At 40.6% G+C, this 24,352-nt stretch overlaps 1 protein-coding gene and 1 long non-coding RNA gene across 3 annotated transcripts in view; one reads left to right on the top strand and one right to left on the bottom strand.

Annotated features, from left to right (window-relative positions):
• LOC105493337 (aldehyde dehydrogenase 3 family member A2) overlaps positions 1 to 24,324 on the bottom strand; it is a 58,893-nt gene extending 34,569 nt beyond the window's left edge. The window contains exons 1-2 of one of the 2 annotated variants that reach the window (XM_011760906.3): positions 24,195 to 24,324; positions 22,446 to 22,513 (exon numbers count right to left, since the gene is read on the bottom strand). In XM_011760906.3, coding sequence (XP_011759208.1) covers positions 22,446 to 22,513; positions 24,195 to 24,249 — 123 coding nt within the window. In that variant the 5' untranslated portion in view covers positions 24,250 to 24,324. The remainder of the gene's footprint in view (positions 1 to 22,445; positions 22,514 to 24,194) is intronic. The other variant, XM_011760905.3, reaches the window with a different exon arrangement.
• LOC105493336 (uncharacterized) lies at positions 14,593 to 21,569 on the top strand. The gene is made up of 3 exons (XR_011615485.1): positions 14,593 to 14,715; positions 20,428 to 20,484; positions 21,444 to 21,569. It is a non-coding gene; the product is annotated as an uncharacterized lncRNA (long non-coding RNA).
• Positions 24,325 to 24,352: the final 28 nt, after the last annotated feature.

Here is a 24,352-nt window from a genome sequence, read left to right as displayed (position 1 = left end):
CATTACATTTTCATTGGATACTACATAAATACCAAACAGTGCCTACAGTAAATTATTACAGAGTTTACCTACCTGTGTCTATGACCCAGAACATTACCAGCATTCCTCTTAGGCCCCTACCCAGTCACCACTACAGAACTTCTGGGTGAAAGTAAATACATGTTTAACCTCAGAGGCCAAATAATTTTTCAGCGTGTTTATACCAATTTATATTCCCCGCCAGTGATGTGCGACACAGTCTAGCAGCTCCTTTCTAAAACTGGATTTTAAAAAAGTTACCCATTCTGGTGGATGCGTAGTGATCTTTTTTTTTTGACAGAGTCTCAAAAAAAAAAAAAAAGGAGTGCAGTGGTGTCATCTCAGCTCACAGCAACCTCTGCTTCCTGGGCTCAAGGGATCCTCTCACTTTAGCCTCCCTAGTTGCTCGCATTACAGGTGCATGCCACCATGCCTGGCTAATTTTTATATTTTTAGTAGAGACAGGGTTTTGCCATGTTGCCCAGGCTGATCTCGAACCCCTGAGCTCAGGAGATCCACCCGCCTCGGCCTCCCAAAGTGCTGGGGTTACAGGTGTGAGCCACTGCACCCAGCTTGTAGTGATAACTCCTGGTGATGTTGACTTGCATTTCCCTAGTGACTAATCATGATGGGCACCTTTTCATGTGTATTGACTATTTGCACACATTTCCATAGCTAGGAATAGCAGATTTTATGAAAGGTGTTTAAGATAGCAGACCTGAACTGAAGCCTCAGACTGCCTTGGACACCTTTCCTAACTTTCAACACACTCTTCTTCAGCAAATGCCAATATAAATGCTTGTGTTCACAGACCAGTAATAGAAAAGAACAAACACAGGTCCATAGACACTACACACACGCACACGTGCATATAACTCTAAGGAAAAAGGAGATACCTTTACAAAAGATGAAGCGTTCTGATGTGTAATTCTCACAATCTATTAAGACACGGAAACGTGGTCTTTGGGGGCAGAAGCAGAAGAGTTAGCCCAAAGGAAGGCTGTGGGGGATTACATAATAGATTATAAGAAAATAGGAGAGGGTAAACTCAAATTGAAACTCAGGAAAGAAAGAGAAGAGAAAAGCACACCTTGATAGAGATGAAAGTCACATGAGAACAAAAGGTAAGAGATACAAAAAGAGCAGTTTGACAAAATTACATAAAATGAAAAGGAGACAAATGATTCCACTTACATGGTATACTTAGAGTAGTCAAATTCATAGAAACAAAAAGTAGAACAGTGGTTACTCAGGGCTGGGGCAGGGGGCAAGGGAAGTGGTTATGGTAACGGAGCTACTGCTTAATGGGGACAGAGTTTCCATTTGGAATGATGAAAAAGTTCTGGAGGTAAATACTGGCGATGATTGCACAACATTGTGAATGTACTTAATGCCACTGAATTGTTCACTTAAAAATGATTAAAATGGTAAAATATACATAAAAGATACAAAAAAATGCATAAAACATGTGGATGTAAGTTTTCAACTCATTTGGGTAAATAGCTGGTGTGTGCTTATTGGAGACCTATGCCTAGCTTTGTAAGAAACTGCAAAACTCTTCCAAAGTGACTGTACCATTCATCATGCATTCCTACCAATATATGAGAGTTCCTGCTGCGCCACATCCTTGCCAGCATTTTGTGGTGTAAATGCTTTGGATTTTAGCCATTCTCATAGGTGTGTAGTGGTAACTCATTGTTTTATTGCCAATTCCCTGATGACACATAATGTTGAGTATCTTTACACATCTTTATTTGCCATCTGTATAGATTCTTCAGTGACGTATCTGTTTAGACCATTTTTAATTGGGTTGCTTTTTATTGTTGAGTTTAAAGAGTTGTTTGTGTATTTTAGATAAATAGCCTTTATATCAGATATGTTTTTACAAAGATTTTCTCATAATCCTTGGCTTGTCTTTTCATTCTATTAACAGTGTTTTTTTACAGAGCAAGTTTTAAATTTTAATGAAGTCCAATTTATGAATTTTTTCTTTCATGAATTGTGCTTTTGGTTTTGTATCTAAAAAGTCATTGCCAAACTCAAGGCCACCTAGATGTTCTCCTATGTTATCCTAGGAGTTTTAGAGTGATGCATGTCAGGAAGAAAAGAAAGGTCTAAGATCTTTCTCTAGGTTCTGGTTTTGTTTTGTTTTTTGGCATGTGGATGTCTAGTTGTTTCAGTACCATTTGTCAAACAGGCTGTCCTTTCTCCATTGAATTGCTTTTGTTTCTTTGTCAAACCTCAGTTGACTGTATTAGTGTGAATCCATTTTTCAGTTTTGTATTCTATTCTATTGATTTATTTGTGTATTCAGTCATCGGTGCCACATTATTGTGTTTACTCCACCTTTATGGTAAATCCTGTAGTTGGTAGTGTCAGTCTACCAACTTTGTTCTTCAACATTGTGTTGGCTATTCTGGATTTTTACTTTTCCATGTCGTCTTTAGAATTAAGTTTGTCAATATCCACAAAATAACCTGCTAGATTTTGATTGGGAGTGTTGAATCCATGGATCAAGTTGAGAAGAACTGGCATCTTTTCAACTTCGACTCTTCATTTCCATGAGCATGGACTGTCTCTTCATTTATTATTTACATCTCCTTTGGTTTCTTACAACAGAATTTTGTAGTTTTCCTCATATAGATCTTGTATGTATTTAGATTTATACATAAGTATTTCCCCCCCTTTTTGGTGCTAATGTAAGTGGTGTTTTTAATTTTAATCTCAAATCCAAAGTGTTCATTGCTATTGTATAGTAAAATAATTGACTTTTGTATAGTAACTTTCATCCTGATGCCATGCTATAATCACTTACTAGTTCCAGAAACCTTTTTTGTTGATTATTTGGGATGTTCTACCTAGATAATCATGTTATCTGTGCACAAAGTCAGCTTAATTTCTTTCTTCCTGCTATGTATACATTTCCTTTATTTGTCTTATCACATTAGCTAAAACCAGTTGCAATGTTGAAAATCAGTGGAGAGGGGACATCCTTGCTTTGTTCCTAATATTAGCAGAAAGGCATGCAGCTTCTTTTGACTAATATGTTATCTGTAGAATTTGGTAGATGTTTGTGATCCAAATGAGGCATTTTTATTCTTGAAATAAAACAGATAAATAAAACTTACTCTTTTAACCATTAAAGATGTACAATTCAGTGACATTAAGTACATGCACAACATTCTGCAACCATCAATATCATTCACTTTTAGAACATTTTCATCATCCCAAACAGAAATTGTACCCATAACAATAATTCCCCTCTTGTCCTCTTTCAGTTGCCTAATAACCTCTATACTGTGTGATTTTGACTATTCTAGGTACTTCACCTAAGTGTAATCATACAATATATGTCCTTGCATACTTGTACAAGCGTCCTTGTATAATAGGCCTACATATGGCTTATTTTCCTTAGCACAGTGTTTTCTTTTTAGGGGGAAACAGGGTCTTGCTCTATTGCCCTGGCTGGAGCGCAGTGGCATAAACATGGCTTACTGCAGCCTCAACCTCCCAGGCACAAGTGATCTTCCCACCTCAGGCTCCTGAGTAACTGGGACCACAAGCATATGCCACCATACCCAGCTAATTTTAAATTTTTTTGTAGAGACAAGGTCTCGCCATTTTGCCCAGGCTGGTCTCAAACTCCTGAGCTCAAGGGATCCTCCTGCCTCCGTCTCCCAAAGTGCTGGGATTATAGGCAATAGCCACAACACCACCAGCCCTAGCACAATGTTTTTAAGGTTCATCCATGTTATAGCATATATCAGAATTTCCTTTCTTTTTAAGGTTGAGTAATATCCCATTGTAAGTATACCATTTTGTTTATCCATTTACAGAATGGACATTTGGGTTGATTCTACCTTTTGGCTATTGTGAATAATGCGCTGTGAACACTGGTATACAAATATCTGCTTGAGTCCCTGCAGCATATCATAATTCTATATTTGTTAAAGATCTCACATACTATTTTCTATAGTAGTTGCACCATTTTACGTTCCCATCAGCAATGTACAATAGTTCCAATTTCTCCACATTCTCACTAAAACTTGCTTTCTGTTTTCTTTCTGTAATGATCCCTGTAATAGGTATAAAGTGATGTCTCATTGTGGTTTTTATTTGCATTTCCCTGATGACTAGTGATGTAGAGAGAATGTTTTCATGCCCTGAATAGCTATTTATCTTCTCCGGAGAAATGTCTGTTCAAGTACTATGCCTAGTTTTTTTTGTTTTTTTGTTTTTTTGTTTTTTTTGAGACAGAGTCTCACTCTGTCACCCAGGCTGGAGTGCAGTGGCGTGATCTTGGCTCACTGCAACCTCTGCCTCCCAGGTTTAAGTGATTCCCCTGCCTCAGCCTCCTGAGGCTGCCTGCCACCATGCCTAGCTAATTTTTATATTTTTAATAGAGATGGGTTTCACCATGTTGGCCAGGCTGGTCTCGAACTCCTGACCTCAAGTGATCCACCTGCCTCAGCCTCCCAAAGTGCTGGGATTACAGGCGTGAGCCACCACACCCAGCCATATGCCTAGTTTTGAATTAGGCTGTTTGTATATTTTGTTGTTGCTGAGTTGTTAAGAATTTATGTCCAGAACATAAATCACTTATCAGATATATGCTATGCAAATACCTTTTGCCATTCAGAAGGTTACCTGTTTATATTATTGATAGTGTTCTTTTATGCACAAAATTTCTAATTTCACTGAAGTCCTATTTATCCGTTTTGTTGTTGTTGCTTGTGCATATCTAAGTAGTCACTGCCAAATCCAGATTTCCCCTTATGTTTTCTTCTGGAAGGCTTAGTGTTTGCTCTTATGTTTAGGTCTTTGATCACTTTTTTTTTTTTTTTTTTTTTTTGAGCTAGGGTCTCACTCCGTCATCCTGGAGTACAGTGGTGCAATCAGAGCTCACTGCAGCCTTCACCTCCCAGGCTCAGGTGATCCTCCCACCTCAGCCTCCTAAGTAGCTGGGACTACAGGCGCACATCACCACACTGTGTGTGTGTGTGTGTGTGTATTTTTTGTAGAGACAGGGTTTTGCCATATTGCTCAGGCTGGTCTTGAACTCCTGGGCTCAAGCAATCAGCCCACCTTGGCCTTCCGAAGTGCTGGGATTATAGGTGTGAGCCACTGTACCCAGACTGATCACTTTTGAGTTAATATTTTATATGATAAATAGGGGATCAACTTCATTCTTTTCTATGTGGATATCCAGTTTTCCCAGCACAATTTGATGAAAAGACTTTCCTTTTCCCATTTAACGGTATTGGCACCCTTGTTGAAGTCATTTGACCATATATGCAAGAGTTCATTTCTGCATTCCCAATCCTGTCCATAGGCGTGTCTTTATGCCAATACCACACTGTTTTGATTATGTAGCTTTGTAGTTTGTTTTGGAATCAAGCAGTCTGAGTCCTTCCACTTTGTTCTTCTTTGTCAAGACATTTTTGGCTATTGGGGTCCATTAAGATTCCGTATGTATTTTAGGGTGGATTTTTCTATTTCTGCAATATGTCTTAGGGATTTTGATAGAGATTGCATTGAATCTTTAAATCGCTTTTGGTAATATTGTTATCTTAACAGTATTAAGTCTTCATATGCGTGAGAGTGGGTTGTCTTTCCATTTATTTATGTCTTCGTTAATTTCTTTCAATGATGTTTTATAGTTTTTAGTGTACAAGTCTGTTGCCTCCTTGGTAAATTTATTCCTATGCATTTGATTCTTTTTGATGCTATTAAAAGTGGAATTGTTTTCTTAATTTCTTTTTGGGATCATTCATTGCTAGTGTATAGAAATGCAACTCATTTTATGTGTTGTGATTTGCATCCTGTGACTTCTGAATTTGTTAATTGGGCATAATGGTTTTGGGAATGTCACGGATTTTATACATATAAGATCATGTTATTTTTGAACACAGGTAATTTTACTCCTTCCTTTCCAATGTAAATACCTTTTATTCTTTTTGTTGCCTAATTGTACCATCTTAAACTTTCAATAGTATTGTGAATATAAGTGGGGAAAGCAGACATTTTTGTCTTGTTCCTGATCTTAGGGGAAAAGCTTTTAGTCTTTCACCATTGAGTATGATCTTAGCTGGAGGTTTGTCATATATGGCTTTTATCATTTTGAGGAACTTTCTTTCTATTCTCACTTTATTAAGTGTTTTTATTTTTCAAAGAAAAGGTATCATTATTGGTATAGCGAGATTAGTATGTATATATGTTACCTTTTCTATTTGATGTCCTTGCTTTTTTTTTCTTCCATTAACTGAGCGTTTTATGAGATTCTATTTTCTTTCTTCTCTTAGTATATTGATTATATTAGTTTTTAAAAGCTTTTCCATTAGTTGCCCTAGAGTTTGCAAAATACATTTACAATTAACCTAATTCCACTTTTGAATAACACTGTCCTTCTTCATGGGTAGTGCAAGTGCCTTGGAATATTCTCAGTTCCTCCCTCTTGACCCTTATAACACTGCTGTCATTCATTTTAGCTATGCACAAGCTGTAGTAACCAAATACATTGTTGCTATTATTTTCATGCAATTTTTATCAATTAAAAATAAGAAAGATAAAATATTTTACCTTCATTTATTCCTTTACTAATACATAATTCCTTTCTTTATGTGTATCTGAGTTTCTGAAGTATTTCAGAAAATAGGTGTGGCATCATTAGTAGTATGTGATCTCTAGTAACCACAATGAGACACCACTTCCCACCCACAACTATGGTATAACTAAAAACAAAAAGAAAATCCCAAGCGTTAGCAAGGATGTGGAGAAACTGGAAACCTCATACACTGCTGGTGGCAATGAAGAATGGTGCAGCCACCATGGGAAACATTTTGGCAGTCCCTCAAAAAAAAAAAACAGAATTATCATATAACCCAGTAATTCCACTCCTAGGTATAGACTGAAAAGAAGTGAAAACAGGTGTTCAAACAAAAACTTGTACAAGAGTATTTACTGCAGCATTATTCACAATAGCCAAAAAGTAGAAACAACCTAAAAGTCCATCAACTGATTAGTAAACACCATGTGGCATATCACACAATAAACTATTCAGCCAGAGAAAGGAATCAAGTTTTGAGAGACATGCTGCAACATAGAGGAATCGCAGGCTGGGCATGGTAGCTCACACCTGTAATCCCAGCACTTTGGGAGGCTGAGGTGGGCAGATCACGAGGTCGGGAGTTCAAGACCAGCCTGACCAACATGGTGAAACCCCGTCTCTACTAAAAATACAAAAATGAGCCGGGCATGGTGGCACACACCTGTAGTCCCAGCTACTCAGGAGGCTGAGACAGGAGAATCGCTCGAACACAGGAGGTAGAATTTGCAGTGAACTGAGATTGTGCCACTGCACTCTAGCCTGGGTGACAGAGCCAGACTGCGTCTCAGAAAAAAAACAAAAAGCTATGGAGTTGAAAAGTACCATAACTGAAGTGAAAAAATTCACTAGAGGGCTCAAGAGTAGATTTGAGCTGGCAAAAGACAGAATCAGCAAACTTAAAGATAGGATAATTGAGATTAGTCTGAGGAACAGAAAAAAAAGGTAAGAAAAGTGAACACAGATGTAGGGACCTAGGAAACACAATCAAGTATACCAACATACAAATAATGGAAGTCTCAGAGGTGAGGAGAGAAAGAAAAAAACATAAAAATATTTGAAGAAAGAATAACTGAAAATGTCCCAAATTTGATGAAAGATATGAATCTATATATTCAAGAGGCCCAACAAACACCAAGTAGGGTGAATTTGAGGAGGGGCAAGGTCATTTGCTGACTGTAATGGTGGAAGGTGGTAGGGAGGGGTCAGTGGTTTTAAAAGAGTGGAGAAGGTTTAACATGGGTTGCAGAGATGGACAGTGACATGACTAAACAAAGGCAGGGCAGGGTGCTGAGGGTCTAATTATGGTTAATGGTCGTAAGTTTCTAGTGTAACCAATATGAAGTGATCGGCTATTAGTACAGAAAATGTGCAACTGGGTTCCTCCAGGATGGAGTTCTGTCATGTAGAAGGGTCAAAAGAATTCAGGTTACTGGCAAAAGAGTTACTAAAATGATGAACCATACTGACGAAGCTACATAAGGAAGGAAGTAAAGGCAGGAATGTAGTGGATTGAGAAAGAGTTGTCAACTGACTGGGAGGCCCAAGTGATTGAAGAAATCTCTTAAGCAGACATAGCAATGAAAGTATGCTGGAAGGATTAGAGATGTGGCCAGTTAAAGGGCTGAAGGTAGAACAGTTATATGCAATGAAAAAGCCCAAAGTATGATTATGGAGTGTGTGCCTGAGGTGGGGCAGAGAACGTTACTGGAGTGAGGACTGGGGAATTGAGGTGAGGGACTGGGGCATTGAATGTCTTCATCTCTATGGATGCTGAGTTCACACAGGATGCTGAGTTCACATAGGATGCTGGTAAGACTTGGGGTTAGAAAGACTGTATGAAGGTGCTAGAGTTTTACATGAGAGAGGAGGAAATGAAGATATAAAAGTATATATCACATGTATAGGGGCCACTAGCTGGAAAGAATAGGAAATACTGTCACTGGAAAAATTAGACACCAAAAATGTTAAGATGACTGAAAAATAAGAAAAAACAATGGGTCCAAATGTAGAATTCTGCACTTGGGCTCAGGAGGACAACCACACAAAGGGAGGGTGGTGATGCTGTGGCTGGTCAGTGGCACACTGCCAGGTCATGTGGTATAGCCATCAAAAACTTAGTACTTCCCTAAAAGTCTAACAGGTTCTGCTCTAATGGAAATGGTTCTGCTCTAAATGGTTCTGTTTGTACTACGGACACTGCCTTCAGGCTTGCATGAATTCAAGATGAAGAGAGTAGAGACTCGAAATCACATTCCATGAAAAATGACTGAAGAAATTACAAATGTTTACCATGAAGATCCTGTGGAGCATGAGCCATCATAAAAACACCCGTAGGGCAGTAACTGAAAAACGGACAGACTCTCCTACAGGATCATAAGCCCAACAGCTGGTATCAGTGGGTGAAAGTTATGGGTAGGAAAGGTAGGTTTCAGTTCAAAAGAAAAGTGTTCTGAGAATCAAAGCTGCATTGGGAGGTAGCAAGTTCCTCATCAGTGAGGTAATTAAGTATAAACTGGACAGCCTGGCAAGGATGTTCTGGAGGAATCCCAAGGTCAGATTGGTGATTACATCAAATACCCTTTTAGACCCCTTTAATATGAAGATTTTATTAAATGTGGAAAGTTTTTTGTCATTATTTCTTTTAAAAAAATTATTCTGCCCCTCTTCTCTCTCCTCTGCTTTGGGAACTATGATTATATGCTTTTTAGGCCACTCACAGATTGCTCATTTTCATTTTTTTCAGTCTTTTTTCTCTCTACATTTTATTTAGGATGTTTACCATTGCTGTATCTTTAAATTCACTAATCTTTTCTTCTACAGTGTCTAATCTGCTGTTAATGTCAACCAATGTATTTCATCTCAGACTTTTTGTTTCATCTCTGGCAATTCAATTTGGTTTTCTTTTTGTAAATTTGATGTCTCACTTTAACATACTCCATGTTATTCTCTGTTTTCTTAAAGATTAAACAAAATTATAGAAACCATTTAATATTCCTGAGTAGTAATTCTATCTGTTCATTTCTGGGTCAGTTTCTATTGATTGATGTTTCTCTTTATTATGGATCTTAGTTTGTTGTTTCTTTGTATGCCTGGTAATTATTAATTGTATGCCAGACATTGTGATTTTACTTTGTTGGGTACTACATATTCTTGTACTATTTTAAATACACTTGAGCTTTGATACAGTTAAGTTCTGTATCAAAGAACAGAACTTTTATAATAAAACATTTTTAAGAATACATAAAATTTTAAAATAAAATGGAAAAATTTGTCACAGTCACAACTGATAGAAAACTAATAAACTTCTAGTTATAAAGAACTCATATAAATTGAAAAGAAAAATAAACCCCAGACTGATAAACAGGCAACAGATATAAACAGATAAAAGATAATTAAAAGAAAAACTAGTCAAATATAGTCAACCTCACTAATAAAAAAAATTGAAATTAAGTACCCATTTTTCATATACTGAGCTAGCAAAGATTTTTTGAAATACTTGTTTCTGATTTAGGATTCTAGTCTCAAGGATCAAATTCTGTGTAAAGATATTCAGTGAATCAATTATAGGTGATAGTGAAAAACTAGACACATGAAAAGTCCAATGACAATGAAGTAATTAGGTGAACAGTGTGTCAATCAGGTAGTGATTATACAGAGACAATTGGATTTTAACATTATTTTCAGGAAGTGCCTTTATAAACATAAGAAACATGTTTGTGTGGTAATGTTAAGTAAAAAAACAGAACACAGCTGAGACAAAAACAAACACTGCAAAGAGATTGGAAGTGAGGGCGGGGAGATTTGAGAGTCTACCTTTGGGAAATTGTGTGTATTTTCCTTTAGTGTGATTATACATATTTGAGATTCAATTCTACTGTCTTATTTTGTATTATTATAATGCCTTCTTTTTACTTTTTATCTTCATTTTCACTGCTTTATGTTAGATTGTTTTTCTTAGTTTCCTTTTGATTTCTACTGATTTATAAATTATGTATTCTATTTCTTCCCTTTTGGTTATTCCCTTAAAATGGCAACACGCATATATAACTTAAAAACTTTGTCAATCACTATATCCTACCCTCTTCCCTGATAATATCTAGATGGCTTTAACTAAGAGAACCTTCTCCCAATCTTACCTTTTATTGCTGTACATATTTTATTTCTACTTTATTTTTGTACTGTGTGAATTATCCTATTATTTTTTAAAATTTAAATTCAAAGCAAGTTTCAATATATCCATATTTACCAATTTTGTTGCCATTATTTGGACATCAGTGGTTTTTTTTTTTTTTTTTTCCATGAATGCTCTATAAATAAATGGTGATGCCTCTCAGTATTTGCTGGAAAATGTCTTTTAATTTGCCCGCTTTTGAGAACAATAGTGTAGCTGGATGAGGAGTAACATTATTCTCTCAGCATTTTGATGATATTATTTCACTGTCTTCTGGTTTTTATTGTTGTTGTTGATGTGTGAATCCTCCAACTTTCTTCTTTCACAAGATTGTTCCGACTATCCTGGGTCCCTTGCATCTCCATATGAGTTTTAGGATGTATTTTCCAATCCGCAAGAAGGGGGCCTATTTAAAGTTTGATAGGGCTTGCCCTGAATCTCTGTAGATCAATTTAGGGTATATTTAACAATTTTAAGGCTTCCAGTCCATTACCATGGGAAATTTTTATTTATGTTTTTAATGTCTTTTAATACTGACAAGTCTTGCATTCCTTTGATTGAATTTATTCCTAAGTATTTTATTCTTTTTGGTACTTTTGTGAATGGAAGTGTTTTCTTAATTTCATTTTCAGGTTGTCTATTGCTAGTGGATAGAAATTCAACTGATTTTTGTGTATTGATCTTGTATCTTACAACCCTGCTGAACTCATTTATTAGCTCTAATAGTTTTAGTTTTGTGTAAGTATGTATGGATTCCTTAGGGTTTTATAAATGAATGATCGTGTCACACTCAAATAGGATAGATTAACTTCTTCCCTTACAAGCTGGATGTCTTTTCTTTCTTTTTCTTGTCTCATCACCCAGGATAGAATCTCCAGTACAATGCTCATTAGATCTGTGAATATTAAGATTCATCCCTTACTTCAAGTGTCTTTTGTCAAATATCTGAATACTACATCTCCACCAGTTTCCTACTCTTTTCCTTGGAATTTCTATCAGATAAATAATGACCTAGGTCGGGTGCAGTGACTCATGCCTGTAGTCTCAGCACTTTGGGAGGCTGCGGCGGGTGACCACCTGAGGTCAGGCGTTCGAGACCAACCTGGCCAACATGGTGAAACTTCATCTCTATTAAAAATACAAAAATTAGCTGGGAGTGGTGGCAGGTGCCTGTAATCTCAGCTACTCAGGAGGCTGAGGCAGGAGAATTGCTTAATCCTGGGAGGCGGAAGTTGCAGTGAGCCGAGATTGCGCCACTGCACTCCAGCCTAGATGACAGAGTGAAACTCTGTCTCAAAAAAAAAAAAAAAAAAAAAAAAACAACACACAACAAGAAAACACCTAGATCTTGCATACATTCCATCTCTTTACATATCTTTTATTCTGGGGAATTTCCACAAATCTATCTTCAAGTTCATTATTTACTCTTTTGGTTATAACTAATCTGTAGTTTAGTCTACCAAGTATTAGATGTCAATGGATATATTTTTTACTTCTGGGTTCTCTGTGGTCCTTTTTCCAATATTGTTCTTTTGGTTTCAATTCCTTCTTTTATGTCTAATGATTTTTTTTTTTTTTTTTGAGATGAGTTTTGCTTTTGTTGCCCAGGCTGGAATGCAATGGCATGATCTCAGCTCGCTGCAACCTCCATCTCTGGGGTTCAAGGGATTCTCCTGTCTCAGCCTCCCAGGTAGCTGGGATTACAGGCGCTTGCCACCATGCCTGGCTAATTTTTGTATTTTTAGTAGAAATGGGGTTTCATATTGGTCAGGCTGGTCTCGAACTCCTGACCTCGTGATCCACCCACCTCAGCCTCCCAAACTGCTGGGATTACAGGCGTGAGCCATCATGCCCAGCCTTTATGTCTACTGATTTTAAACATAATTTTCTATTCTCTTTCTGATTATGATACCATTATTGCAAATTCTGAACTTTAATTTTCCTGTTAGTTGTATGTGTTAACTCTTGTTCATGGTGGATTACTTCTTTACATTTTATAATTTTTACTGTAAGCTCACCACTAACAGGGCTTGTTTAGCTGTTAGTGGCGTTGCTGTTAGTGTTAGGGAATAATGAAGAATTGTTGCCTCACTGTCTCTAACAAAACAGACTGTGACAAGAAACAGAAAGTAGAAGGTGGTTACCAGGGTCTGGGGAAGGAAGATGAGAGTTGTTTAATGAGTACACGATTTCAGTTTTGCAAGATGAAAAGTTCTGGAGACTGGTTGCACAACAATGTGAATACAGTTACCACTACTGAACTGTACACTTAAAAATGATTAAGGAGGAGGCCGGGCGCGGTGGCTCACACCTGTAATCCCAGCACTTTGGGAGGTTGAAGTGGGCGAATCGCCTGAGGTCGGGAGTTTGAGACCAGCTTGACCAACATGGAGAAACCCTGTCTCTGCTAAAAATACAAAATTAGCCAGGCGTGGTGGTGCATGCTTGTAATCCCAGCTACTCGGGAGGCTGACGCAGAAGAATTGCTTGAACCCGGAAGGTAGAGGTTGCGGTGAACTGAGATCACACCATTGCACTCCAGCCTGGGCAACAAGAGCGAAACTCCATCTCAAAAAAAAAAAAAAAAAAAAAAAAAAAAGATTAAGGAGGCAAGGCACGGTGGCTCATGCCTTTAATCCCAGCACTTTGGGAAGCCGAGGCAGGTGGATCATCTGATGTCAGGAGTTTGAGACCAGTCTAGCCAACATGGCAAAACCCTATCTCTACTAAATATACAAAACTTAGCTGGGCGTGGTGGCAGGCGCCTGTAATCCAAACTACTTGGGAGGCTGAAGCAGAAGAATTGCTTGAGCCCAGGAGGCAGAGACTGCAGTGAGCCAAATCACACCACTGCAGTCCAGCCTGGGAGACAGAGCAAGACTCTGTCTCAAAAAAAAAAAAAAAAAAAAAAAAAAATGTTAAGGAAGCCAAGTACAGTGGCTCATGCCTGTAATCCCAGCACTTTGGGAGGCTGAAGTGGGAGGATCACTTGAGCTCAGGAGTTCAAGACCAGCCTGGGCAACATGGTGAAACCCATCTCTACAAAAAAATACACAAGTTAGCCAGGCATGGTGGCTGGCTATTATATGTATGTCGTCCACATACATATAAGCACATACTGAAAATTCCTTAATTAACTATCATACATCTACTATTAATGGCCCCTAAAACAGAAGAAACACCTGCCAAGTGGAATGAGATGACGGTTAGATCTACAGAGTCTCCTGCATGTGTTAGGTTTCCTGCTAAAAGGAGATCAACTGTTCAGCCAGTTCCAGCACCGGCTTCTGCTGTTGAGGATGCAAGTAAGAGTAGGAAAGAGATGGGGAGAAGTCAGAAGCTCATATTATTTATTTATTTATTTTTTATTTTTTTTTTTTTTTTTTGAGACAGAGTCTCGCTCTGTCGCCCAGGCTGGCGTGCAGTGGCCGGATCTCAGCTCACTGCAAGCTCCGCCTCCCGGGTTCACGCCATTCTCCTGCCTCAGCCTCCCGAGTAGCTGGGACTACAGGCGCCCGCCACCTCGCCCGGCTAGTTTTTTGTCTTTTTTAGTAGAGACGGGGTTTCACCGTGTTAGCCAGGATGATCTCGATCTCCTGACCTCGTGATCCGCCCGTCTCGGCCTCCCAAAGTGCTGGGATTACAAGCTTGAGCCACCGCGCCCGGCCTAGAAGCTCATATTATTTATCCGGAGAAATGCCATATCGGGTGCACCAATTATTAGAGGGACTAGCCAGTTGCCGAAACCTCCGATTATGATTCGTATTACCATAAAGAATATTATGACGACTGCTTGGGTGGTAACAATAACGTTGTAGATCTGATCATCTCCTAGCCGAGTTCCCGGTTGGCCTAATTCTGCTCGAATTAGAAGGCTTAAGGCGGTGCCCACTATCCCCACTCCTGCGCCTAATAGCAGGTATAGTGTTCCGATATCTTTGTGGTTAGTTGAAAACAATCAACGACTGATGAACCTAAGTGGGAAAAAGGTAAAATGGCTGAGTAAGCATGAGACTGTAAATCTAAAGACAGAGGTCAAGGCCTCTTTTTACCAGCCCTGAAGTGATTTCTCATGTTGAATTAACAAATTGAAAGGAACAGCTTCAATCCTGCCGTGGCTTCTGCCACCTTTCTCCCCTCAGCGGTGGGAGAGGTAGATTGAAGCCAATTGATTAGGGTGTTCAGATGTTAACTAAATTTTCGTGGGTTTGAATTCCACCAGCCTAGCCAGGGCTTAGCTTCATTAAAGTGGTGGAAATTCTAAATTTCTAAGTATTACTGGAGAGATGGGTAAGAGGAGGGTAGAAGAAATGGTAAGTGGGGGGAGGAGTAGTACGGGTTTTGTGTTTTCGAATTGTCATTTTATTTTCATGTTATTAGATGTGGAGAATATTGTCACTGAGATGGAATAAATTAGGCATATGTAAACGTACAGGCTGAGAAGGGTTATGGTAGCTATAATGATGGGGGTAATAAGACTATTGCTTTTTGTAAATTCTTGAATAATGACTTATTTAAGTAAAAATCCTGTTAATGAGGGTAAACCTCCTAGGGATAGTAGAATTAGTGGAATTATAGGTGTTAATCATGTTAATTTGTTTCAGGCATGAGATCGTGAAAGAACTGTAGTGCTTATACTCAGGTTGAGTGCTAGAAATGCAGTAGTTGTTAAAGTGAAGTAAATAATCAGGTTTAGAATGGTAATTTGGGGGTCATAAATTAGTACTGCTATTATTCAACCTATATGAGTAATTGAGGAGTAGGCTAGGATTTTACTCAGTTGTGTCTAAGTTCTCTTCAACTGCCCACTATAATGGATAAGATTGTGATAGATAGGAGGGTGTTCATGTTTATTGATGGGGAAAATTTGAAACATAATCAAGATAGGCGCTAGTTTTTGTCATGTGAGGAGAAGTATGCCAGACATTAGAGAGGTTTCTTGGGTTACCGCTGGGACCTAGAAGTGAAAGGGGGCTATTCCTAGTTTTATTACTAGGGCCATTATTATTGTTAAGGATGAAAATTGATTACTAGTGTTTATTCTTTTTCATTGTCCGGAGGACAGGTTATTGGAAAGGATACCCATCATGAGAATTATAGATGTGGTTGTTTGTGTAAGGAAGTATTTGGTGGCTGCTTCTGTAGAGCGGGGATTTATTTTTTTTAATTAAGATTGGGGTAAAAGCTAGTATGTTTATTTCTCGGCCTATTCAGATGAGAAATCAGTGTGAGCCCAGCATTGTGATAAGAGTTTCTCTGAAAATAGTAGGGTAGATAATAAGTTGAGCTAATGGATTAATTGGCACGGGAAGGGTATGACCAACATTTTCGGGGTATGGGCCCGATGGCTTATTTAGCTGACCTTACTTTAAGATGTGGTGTAATAGATAGCATGGAGAATTTTGGATTCTCGGGGGTAGGTTCAATTCCTATCGTTCCAGAAATAAGAGGATTTTAACCTCTATTGTTTACTCTATCAAAGTAATTCTTTTGTCAGACATATGTTCTATGTTTGAGGTAGGACGCTGGAAATTAGGACAGGCATTGAGATATAACATATGCAGAATGCTAGCTTAAGTGGTAGGAAGTTTTTTCATAGAAGATATATGAGTTGGTCATAGTGGAATCGGGGGTATGCTGTTCGAATTCATAAAAACAGGGTGGTTAGAAGGAGGGTCTTGGTAATGAAATTTGTGATATAGAGTTCTGGTGAATGAATATATAGTGTGTAGTGCTCCTAGGAAAATAGTAGTAGTTAGGGCATTTATTACGATAATATTCATGTATTCTGCTATAAAGAAGAGGGCAAATGAACCTGCGGCATATTCAATGTTGAAGCCTGAGACTAACTCTGACTCTCCTTCTGTTAGATGAAAAGGGGCTCGGTTAGTGTCTGCTACTGTGGAGATAAATTATATTCTGGCTGGGGGCATGATGGTAGGAGCAGTCAGAGGAATTCTTGCATTGTGATGAGTGCATATAAGTTAAATGAGCCACTTAAGTAGAACTAACAGCAGGATGATGGCTAGGGTGACCTCATATGAAATTGTCTGGGCCACAGCTCGTAATGCACCAATCAGTGCATAATTTGAATTAGATACTCATCCTGATCATAGAATAGACGGTTAGGCTTGATGTGGCTAGTATAAATAGGAGGCCTATATTAAAATTAATTAGAGTATCTGGTATAGGGAGGGGAGTTCACAAGAGGACAGCGATAGAAAGGGCCAGGGTTGGAGCAGTAACATAAAGGGTAATAGCAGATGTTGAGGGCCATAAGGGTTCTTTGGTGAAAAGTTTTATTGCGTCAGGGAGTGGTTGAAGCAGTCCGTAGGGACCTACAAGGTTAGGTCCTTTGCATAGTTGTATATAGCCTGAGATTTTCCGTTCAATGAGTGTAAGGAATGCTATAGCGATTAGAGTAGGAATGATGAGTAGGAGAAGGTGAATTATAGGCCCGTTGTTAAGAAGAGGACTTGAACCTCTGATTATAAAGTTTTAAGTTTTATGCAATTGCTGGACTCTGCCATCTTAACAAACCCTGTTGTTGGGTTGGGTGTGTGATGATCTGTTTGACTGAGATAACATCATCTATGGGGTGAGGGTGCTTTATGAAGTGGGCCCTATTTCTCTTATCCTTTTGTAATAGGAGAAATGTTAAATAGACAGAAACTGACTTGGATTACTCCAATCTGAACTCAGATCATGTAGGATTTTAATCATAAAACAAACGAACCCTTAATAGCGGCTACACCATTATTAGCATGTCCTGATCCAACATCAAGGTCGTAAATCCTATTGTCAATATGAACTCTAGATTAGGATTGTGCTGTTATCCCTAGGGTAACTTATTTGGTTGATCAAATTATTGGGTCAATGTGTATTAACTCGCTTAGACTAGCGCAGTCTTAGTTTAGGTTGTTCGGAGGTTGGATTATGCTCCGAGGTCACCCCAACCAAAATTTTTAATGCAGGGATAGTAGGCTAGGGTCTGTAGGCTTTTTTTGAATTTTTATTTGCATTAATAAATTAAAACTTCATAGGGTCTTCTCTTATATCCGCCTCTTCACGGATAAGTCAATTTCACTGATTAAAAGTAAGAGACAGTTGGCCGGGCACAGTGGCTCACGCCTGTAATCAAAAAAAAAAAAAAAAAAAAAAAAATAGTAATAGACAGCTGAACCCTCATGTAGCCATTCATACAAGTCCCTATTTAGGGAACAAGTGATTATGCTGCCTTTGCATGGTCAGGATACCGCAGCTGTTGAACGTATGTCACGGAGCAGGCAGTGCCTCTAATACTGGTAATACTAGAGGTGATGTTTTTGGTAAACAGGCAGGGTAAGATTTGCCGAGTTCCTTTTACTTTTTGTAATCTTTCCTTAGAGCATACCTGTGTTGGATTAACAGTATAAATAATAGGGTGCTTATTAATATTAGGCTTTCAATGGGTTATTCCGATCTGATGTAAGCTTATGCAATGGAGAATATCTTCATGTTACTTACATTAACATTATTGCTTCTATTAAGTAATAGATTAGTCCAATGTGATGTTAGGAGTTCAGTAGAGTGATTAGAATTTAAGATAGATAGGCCAGGCGCGGTGGCTCAAGCCTGTAATCCCAGCACTTTGGGAGGCCGAGACGGGCGGATCACAAGGTCAGGAGATCGAGACCATCCTGGCTAACACGGTGAAACCCCGTCTCTACTAAAAAATACAAAAACCTAGCCGGGCGAGGTGGTGGGCGTCTGTAGTCCCAGCTACTAGGGAGGCTGAGGCAGGAGAATGGCGTGAACCCGGGAGGCGGAGCTTGCAGTGAGCTGAGATCCGGCCACGGTACTCCAGTCTGGGCGACAAAGCGAGACTCTGTCTCAACAAAAAGAAAAAAAAAAAAAAAAAAAAAAAGAATTTAAGATAGATAGATGTTGAGCTTGAATGCTTTCTTAATTGGTGGCTGCTTTTGGGCTAACTGTGGTGGTAATATTTTTTACTCTCTGTTGGAAGGCTGTTTCCTATGGTTTAAAGAGCTATCCCTCTTTAGATTAACAGTTAAACTTTTTTTTTTTTTTTTTTTTGAGATGGCGTCTCGCTCTGTCACCCAGGCCGGAGTGCAGTGGTGTGATCTTGGCTCACTGCAAGCTCCGCCTCCTGGGTTCACGCCATTCTCCTGCCTTGGCCTCCCTAGTAGCTGGGACTATAGGCACCCGCCACCTTGCCCCAGCACGCCTAGCTAATTTTTTGTATTTTTAGTAGAGACGGGGTTTCACCATGTTACTCAGGATGGTGTCGGTCTCCTGACCTCGTGATCCGCCTGTCTCAGCCTCCCAAAGTGCTGGGATTACAGGCGTGAGCCACTGCACCCGGCCTACTCTACAACCTTTTTAGGGTTTGCTGAAGATGGCGGTATACAGGCCGGGGGCAAGAAGTGGTGAGGTGTATCGGGGTTTATAGATTATAGAACAGGCTCCTCTAGAGGGATATAAAGCACCACCAAGTCCTTTGAGTTTTAAGCTGTTGCTTGTAGTATTCTGGCGAATGGTTTTGTTAATGTAACTATTAATTAGAGTTTAGGGCTAAGCATAGTGGGGTATCTAATCCCAGCATGGGTCTTAGCTATTGTATCTTCAGGGTATTAAAGCCACTTTCCTAGTATATTTTATTTCAGCTGGAGTTTGTTACAACTTAGATGGAGTTTAGCTTTATTGAGGCCAGACCTTAAACACTCTTTACGCAGAGTTCTACTAACTTGGGTTAATCGTATGGCCACGGTGGCTGGCACGAAATTGACCAACCCTAGATATCAGCATAAACTTTCACTTATTAATAATGATTTATCATTGCTGTTTCCCATGGGAGTGTGGTTGAGCAAAGTGTTTTGAGCTGCATTTATGCGTGCTTGATACCTGCTTCTTTTGATCTGGGTGATCTAGAAGGCATTTTTCACGGGGGCGTGGGTGCTTGCATGTATAATCTTACTAAAAGCTAATAGAAAGGCCAGGACCAAACCTATCTGTTTATGGGGTTGTGCAGGCCCATCTAGACATTTTCAGTGTCTTGCTTTGAATAATTAAGCTACATTAACTGCATAAATACTTATGTAAAATTAAAATATGAGAAGGAAAGAAGTAAGTATAAATAGTCGTTTACAGTTCTGGGAATTCAGGGTCTTTAAAGTTGAGTTAGCAGAGGTTTGGCTGAGAGGACCACTCATAATTCAGACATAATTGATTTAGGGTATGGTGTATGGGGTAGCACTTTCAGAGGGGTACGCTCAAGGTATTATATCAGTATTAGGGTGGAAATTTAGTGATTGTATTTGTTATATAAAATGGAGGCTTAATTTAGTAGGAGGATCTTAAGATTTTTAGGAAAATGACATCCATCGAGGGGCGGCTGTTGGGGTATTCATGGTTAAAATATGATTTCTGGGCTCTGACTGGGTTGCATTTTAGTCTCTTGATTTTGCGGATTTAATGGAAATCGTTCTTGAAAGTGAGCGGACATGCGTGAGCATACGTGCCTATTGATTAATTGTTATGTCTTTCAAGCATGAATTAATTGATACCTTATGCTTATTATGCCAGCCTGGAATATTCAATATAAGCTCAGCTTCTACAATTGATTTAGCAGGAATCAAATCCAAGTTCATCTATGGCGGATTCGGAGGGGACTAGGCCTTGCGCAATGGTGAGTGACAGCATCCCCCAAAGTTAAAAATACGAAATGCAAGACAGCGCTCCCGTGACTGGTTAATAGGGTGGTAGTCATTAGTCCATCGAGATGTCTTATTTAAGGGGAACATGTGGGTGATCTTAGTTTTATGGCCCTGAAGTAAGAACCAGATGCCAGGTATAGTTTCAGGACAGTCGCCCCCAAGTGTTATGGGCCTGGAATGAGGAGGGTAGCACTCCCCAGCGGGATGATGATTTCTCGGAGGCTGGTAGATTAAGAGACCAAAACCTGGCAGGGATATCCATGTTGACGAGAGATTTCTTGACTGAAATGTGCCATGTCCAATGAACGAATATATGCACTATGCAATATTAAGAATTTCTAGTACGGATCAATATTCGTATGGATCAGGTTTTGTTGTACAGTCAATAATAGTATATATACGCATATATATGTGTACATATACATACACACACACACACACACACACACACACACACAAATGGCCCATAATTCCACTGCTGAGATGGCCTCAGTTGACCTTTTAAAAACAAAACAAACAAAACAAAGGGGATATCTGCACTGGGTTGGGACATTCAAAAAGCATCAAAAGGCAAACAGGTATTACTGCTACAGTTGCTCAAGCCAGAAACTCTGCAGTCTGTGACCCTTCTCCTTCACTGTCTTGCATTCCACAACCAAACCCTGATCATAACCTGTCGATTCTGCCTCTACACATAACTGATCCACCCCCTTCTCTCCTCCCCCACCAGCAGCCTCCTGCTTGTTCCTCTGGACGATTCCAACAGCCTTCTTCGCCATCCCAACTCCCACCCACTAAGTGCCCCTCTAAGCCCACTTCTACGTGGCACCAAGAATGGCTGTTTCCTTCTGGAGCCTACAGGCCCTGCATGCTGCCTCCAGCCTCCCTCTACCCTCCTCTCCTCACTAACCCTTCACCTCTTCCACGCCAGGTGCTTGGACCCATTGCAGAGCCTTGGCCCAGGCTGAGCAGTTGGTTCCTGTGCACAGACTCCCAAGCTGGCTCCTCTCATCCTTCAAGTCTCAGCTTAAACAGCAATAAAGAAAGACCGTTCCTGACTACCCAAGCCAAAAAGGTGTCGTCTCGGTTTTCATGCATCTCAGTCCTACTTTTGCTTTGTTTTTGTTTTTGTTTTGAGATGGAGTTTCACTTTTGTCGCCCAGGTTGGAGGGCAGTGGCGCAATCTCAGCTCACTGCAACCTCCACTTCCCAGGTTCAAGCAGTTCTCCTGCCCAGACTCCTGAGTAGCTGGGATTACAGGCGCGCACCACCACACCCAGCTAATTTTTGTATTTTTAATAGAGACAGGGTTTCACCATGTTGGTCCAGCTGGTCTTGAACTCCTGACCTCAGGTGATCTGCCCTCCTCAGCCTCCCAAAGCGCTGGGATTACAGGCGTGAGCCACCACACCTGGCCCTGCTTTTGCTTTTAAATGTTACCTATCACATACATTTACGATGCTCTCACTCATCCATGTACTTGCTTCATCTCTGTCTCCCTATTGGGCCATGAGCCACAGAGGGCAGGAGCTGACCCCATCTCACACCCCACTGCATCCTAGCACCAACTCCACGTCGGGCGAACATATGTGCCAGGCGTCGTGGTGAGTGTTGCATATGCATTCTCATTCAGTCTTCACCTGCAAACTAGGTTGTTTCCCCCCCCTCCCCATTTTGTATATGAGGAAACTAAAGCTTGGAAAGGTTAAGTAACAAGCCCAGGTCACACAGTTGGGGAACGACGTGGCCAGGACAGCTCCGTGTGTCTGGCCCCGTCTATGCTGTCGCCACTGCACTGTCCTCTCTCGCTTGTGCTGCCTGGTTCCTCCCTTCCCATGGTGCACATCTGCTGAGTGAATGCAATGACAGTGGCACAGCAGGTTTAAGCAGAGAAGGTGCCAGGTCCCGTCCCGAGTCTCACCCGAGTTCTTACCATGTAGGCCACCAATGCCAGCTCATAGATGATGCCCTGGGCACCGAGCTCCGTCACGTCAATCAGTCCTGAAACGTCAGCACACACAAAACACATTTCAAAAAGTATATAAACATTTTCCTTATGAAACTAGAACTTATTTTAAGAGAACCTAAGAATGCCCTCAAGAAGCATAACTTGGTGGCAGAATTCACCACGTGTGCTGAGAAGCCCAGACATCCTGCACTGAGCAGTTGCCATGACCATGATCTCAGGCAGCTCAGATGTAACACAGGTTCATTCTACAAATCCCTACTCCACTAGGGAACAAAACATTAGGTTCAAAGTAGAAAAAAGAATGGCCAGGTGCAGTGGCTCACACCTGTAATCCCAGTACTTTGGGGGGCTGAGGTGGCAGGATCACCTGAGCCCAGGAGTTTGAGACCAGCCTGAGCAACATAGTGAGAACCCCATCTCTACAAAAAAAAAAAAAAAAATCCCAAAAAATTAGTTGGGCATGGTGGCACACTCCTGTAGTCCCAGCTACTCAGGAGGCTGAGGCCGGAGGATCACTTGAGCCCAGAAGGTTGAGGCTGTAGTGAGCCCTGATGGCACCACTGCACTCCAGCTTGGGTGATGGACTGAGACCCTACCCCACCCCCAAAAAGCAAAAGAAAGTGAGGCTGTAAGAGTTGCAAGTCACCCCCTAGAGAGACATGGGGTCACATGGTGGGAGGGGAGGCGGAGGCTGCAGAACTCTACAGATAGCTGATGGGACTGTTGATGTGTGCGAGTGTCCATAGAAATGGCAACGTTGTCACTGTCACCCTCTGCATCGACTGTTTGTTACTTCACTAATAACAAAATGGCTAAGGTAAATATCTACGGCAAAAACGATTACGGTTCCAACAGAAACATAGGCCATGGCTAAAACAGGGCTGAATCAGTCGCCCTGTGTACATACAACTCTTAGAAATTTGGGAGGCAGAGGCAGGAGAATGGCGTAAACCCGGGAGGCGGAGCTTGCAGTGAGCTGAGATCCGGCCACTGCACTCCAAGCCTGGGCGACAGAGCCAGACTCCATCTCAAAAAAAAAAAAAAAAGAAAGAAATTTGGCTTGGGCTGGTGCGGTGGCTCATGCCTATAATCCCAGCACTTTGGGAGGCCAAGGCAGGTGGATCACTCGAGGTCAGGAGTTCCAGACCAGCCTGGCCAACATGGTGAAACCCCATCTCTACCAAAAATACAAAAATTAGCCAGGCATGGTAGTGCATGGCTATAGTCTCAGCTACTTGGGAGGCTAAGGCAGGAGAATCGCTTGAACTAGGGAGGCAGAGGGTGCAGTGAGCCGAGATCGCGCCACTGTACGCCAGCCTGGGTGACAGAGCGAGTCTCTGTCTCAAAAAAATAAATAAATAAAAATTAAAAACCAATTTGGCTTGATGCCTGGCCAAAGTCAGCTGAGGCACAAGCTACTTCATGAGGCCTGGGGTCGGGCTTTTGTTCCTTCAGTTCGTGACCTCTGGCAAACCTCTGACCAGCAGCTTCCCTTTCCTCACTTACAAAATGACGGGTGCTGCAGTAGAGCCAAAACCCCACCCAGCCTGAGTCTGCTAACGATGGGATGAGGGCTTAAACCTATATTGAAAACCTCCATGAGAGCCTAATGAAATGAGGCAGGACAAAGCAGCAAAGCTGGAGTTTCCTGGGAATCTCTGGAGACCTGACTGGCCGGGCTGAGGACAGCTTTCGGCTGGACTGCTGACAAACCTGCAAGGAAGTTTCCGATCTCAAAGGTCCACCGCTCAATGCACACCATGAACATACTGGGAATAACCAGGCAGATGTAGGAGCCCCACTCCTGGAAGCACTCCCTTGTCCAACCTAGGGAACAGGAAAGAAAACAGGCGTTTGCTTTTCAACAGTCT

This window comes from Macaca nemestrina, chromosome 17 (assembly GCF_043159975.1).
Source record: "Macaca nemestrina isolate mMacNem1 chromosome 17, mMacNem.hap1, whole genome shotgun sequence".
Taxonomy (NCBI): domain Eukaryota; kingdom Metazoa; phylum Chordata; class Mammalia; order Primates; family Cercopithecidae; genus Macaca; species Macaca nemestrina.
Note: the sequence above shows the minus strand (reverse complement) of the source record. Positions and strands in the feature narration are given on the sequence as shown.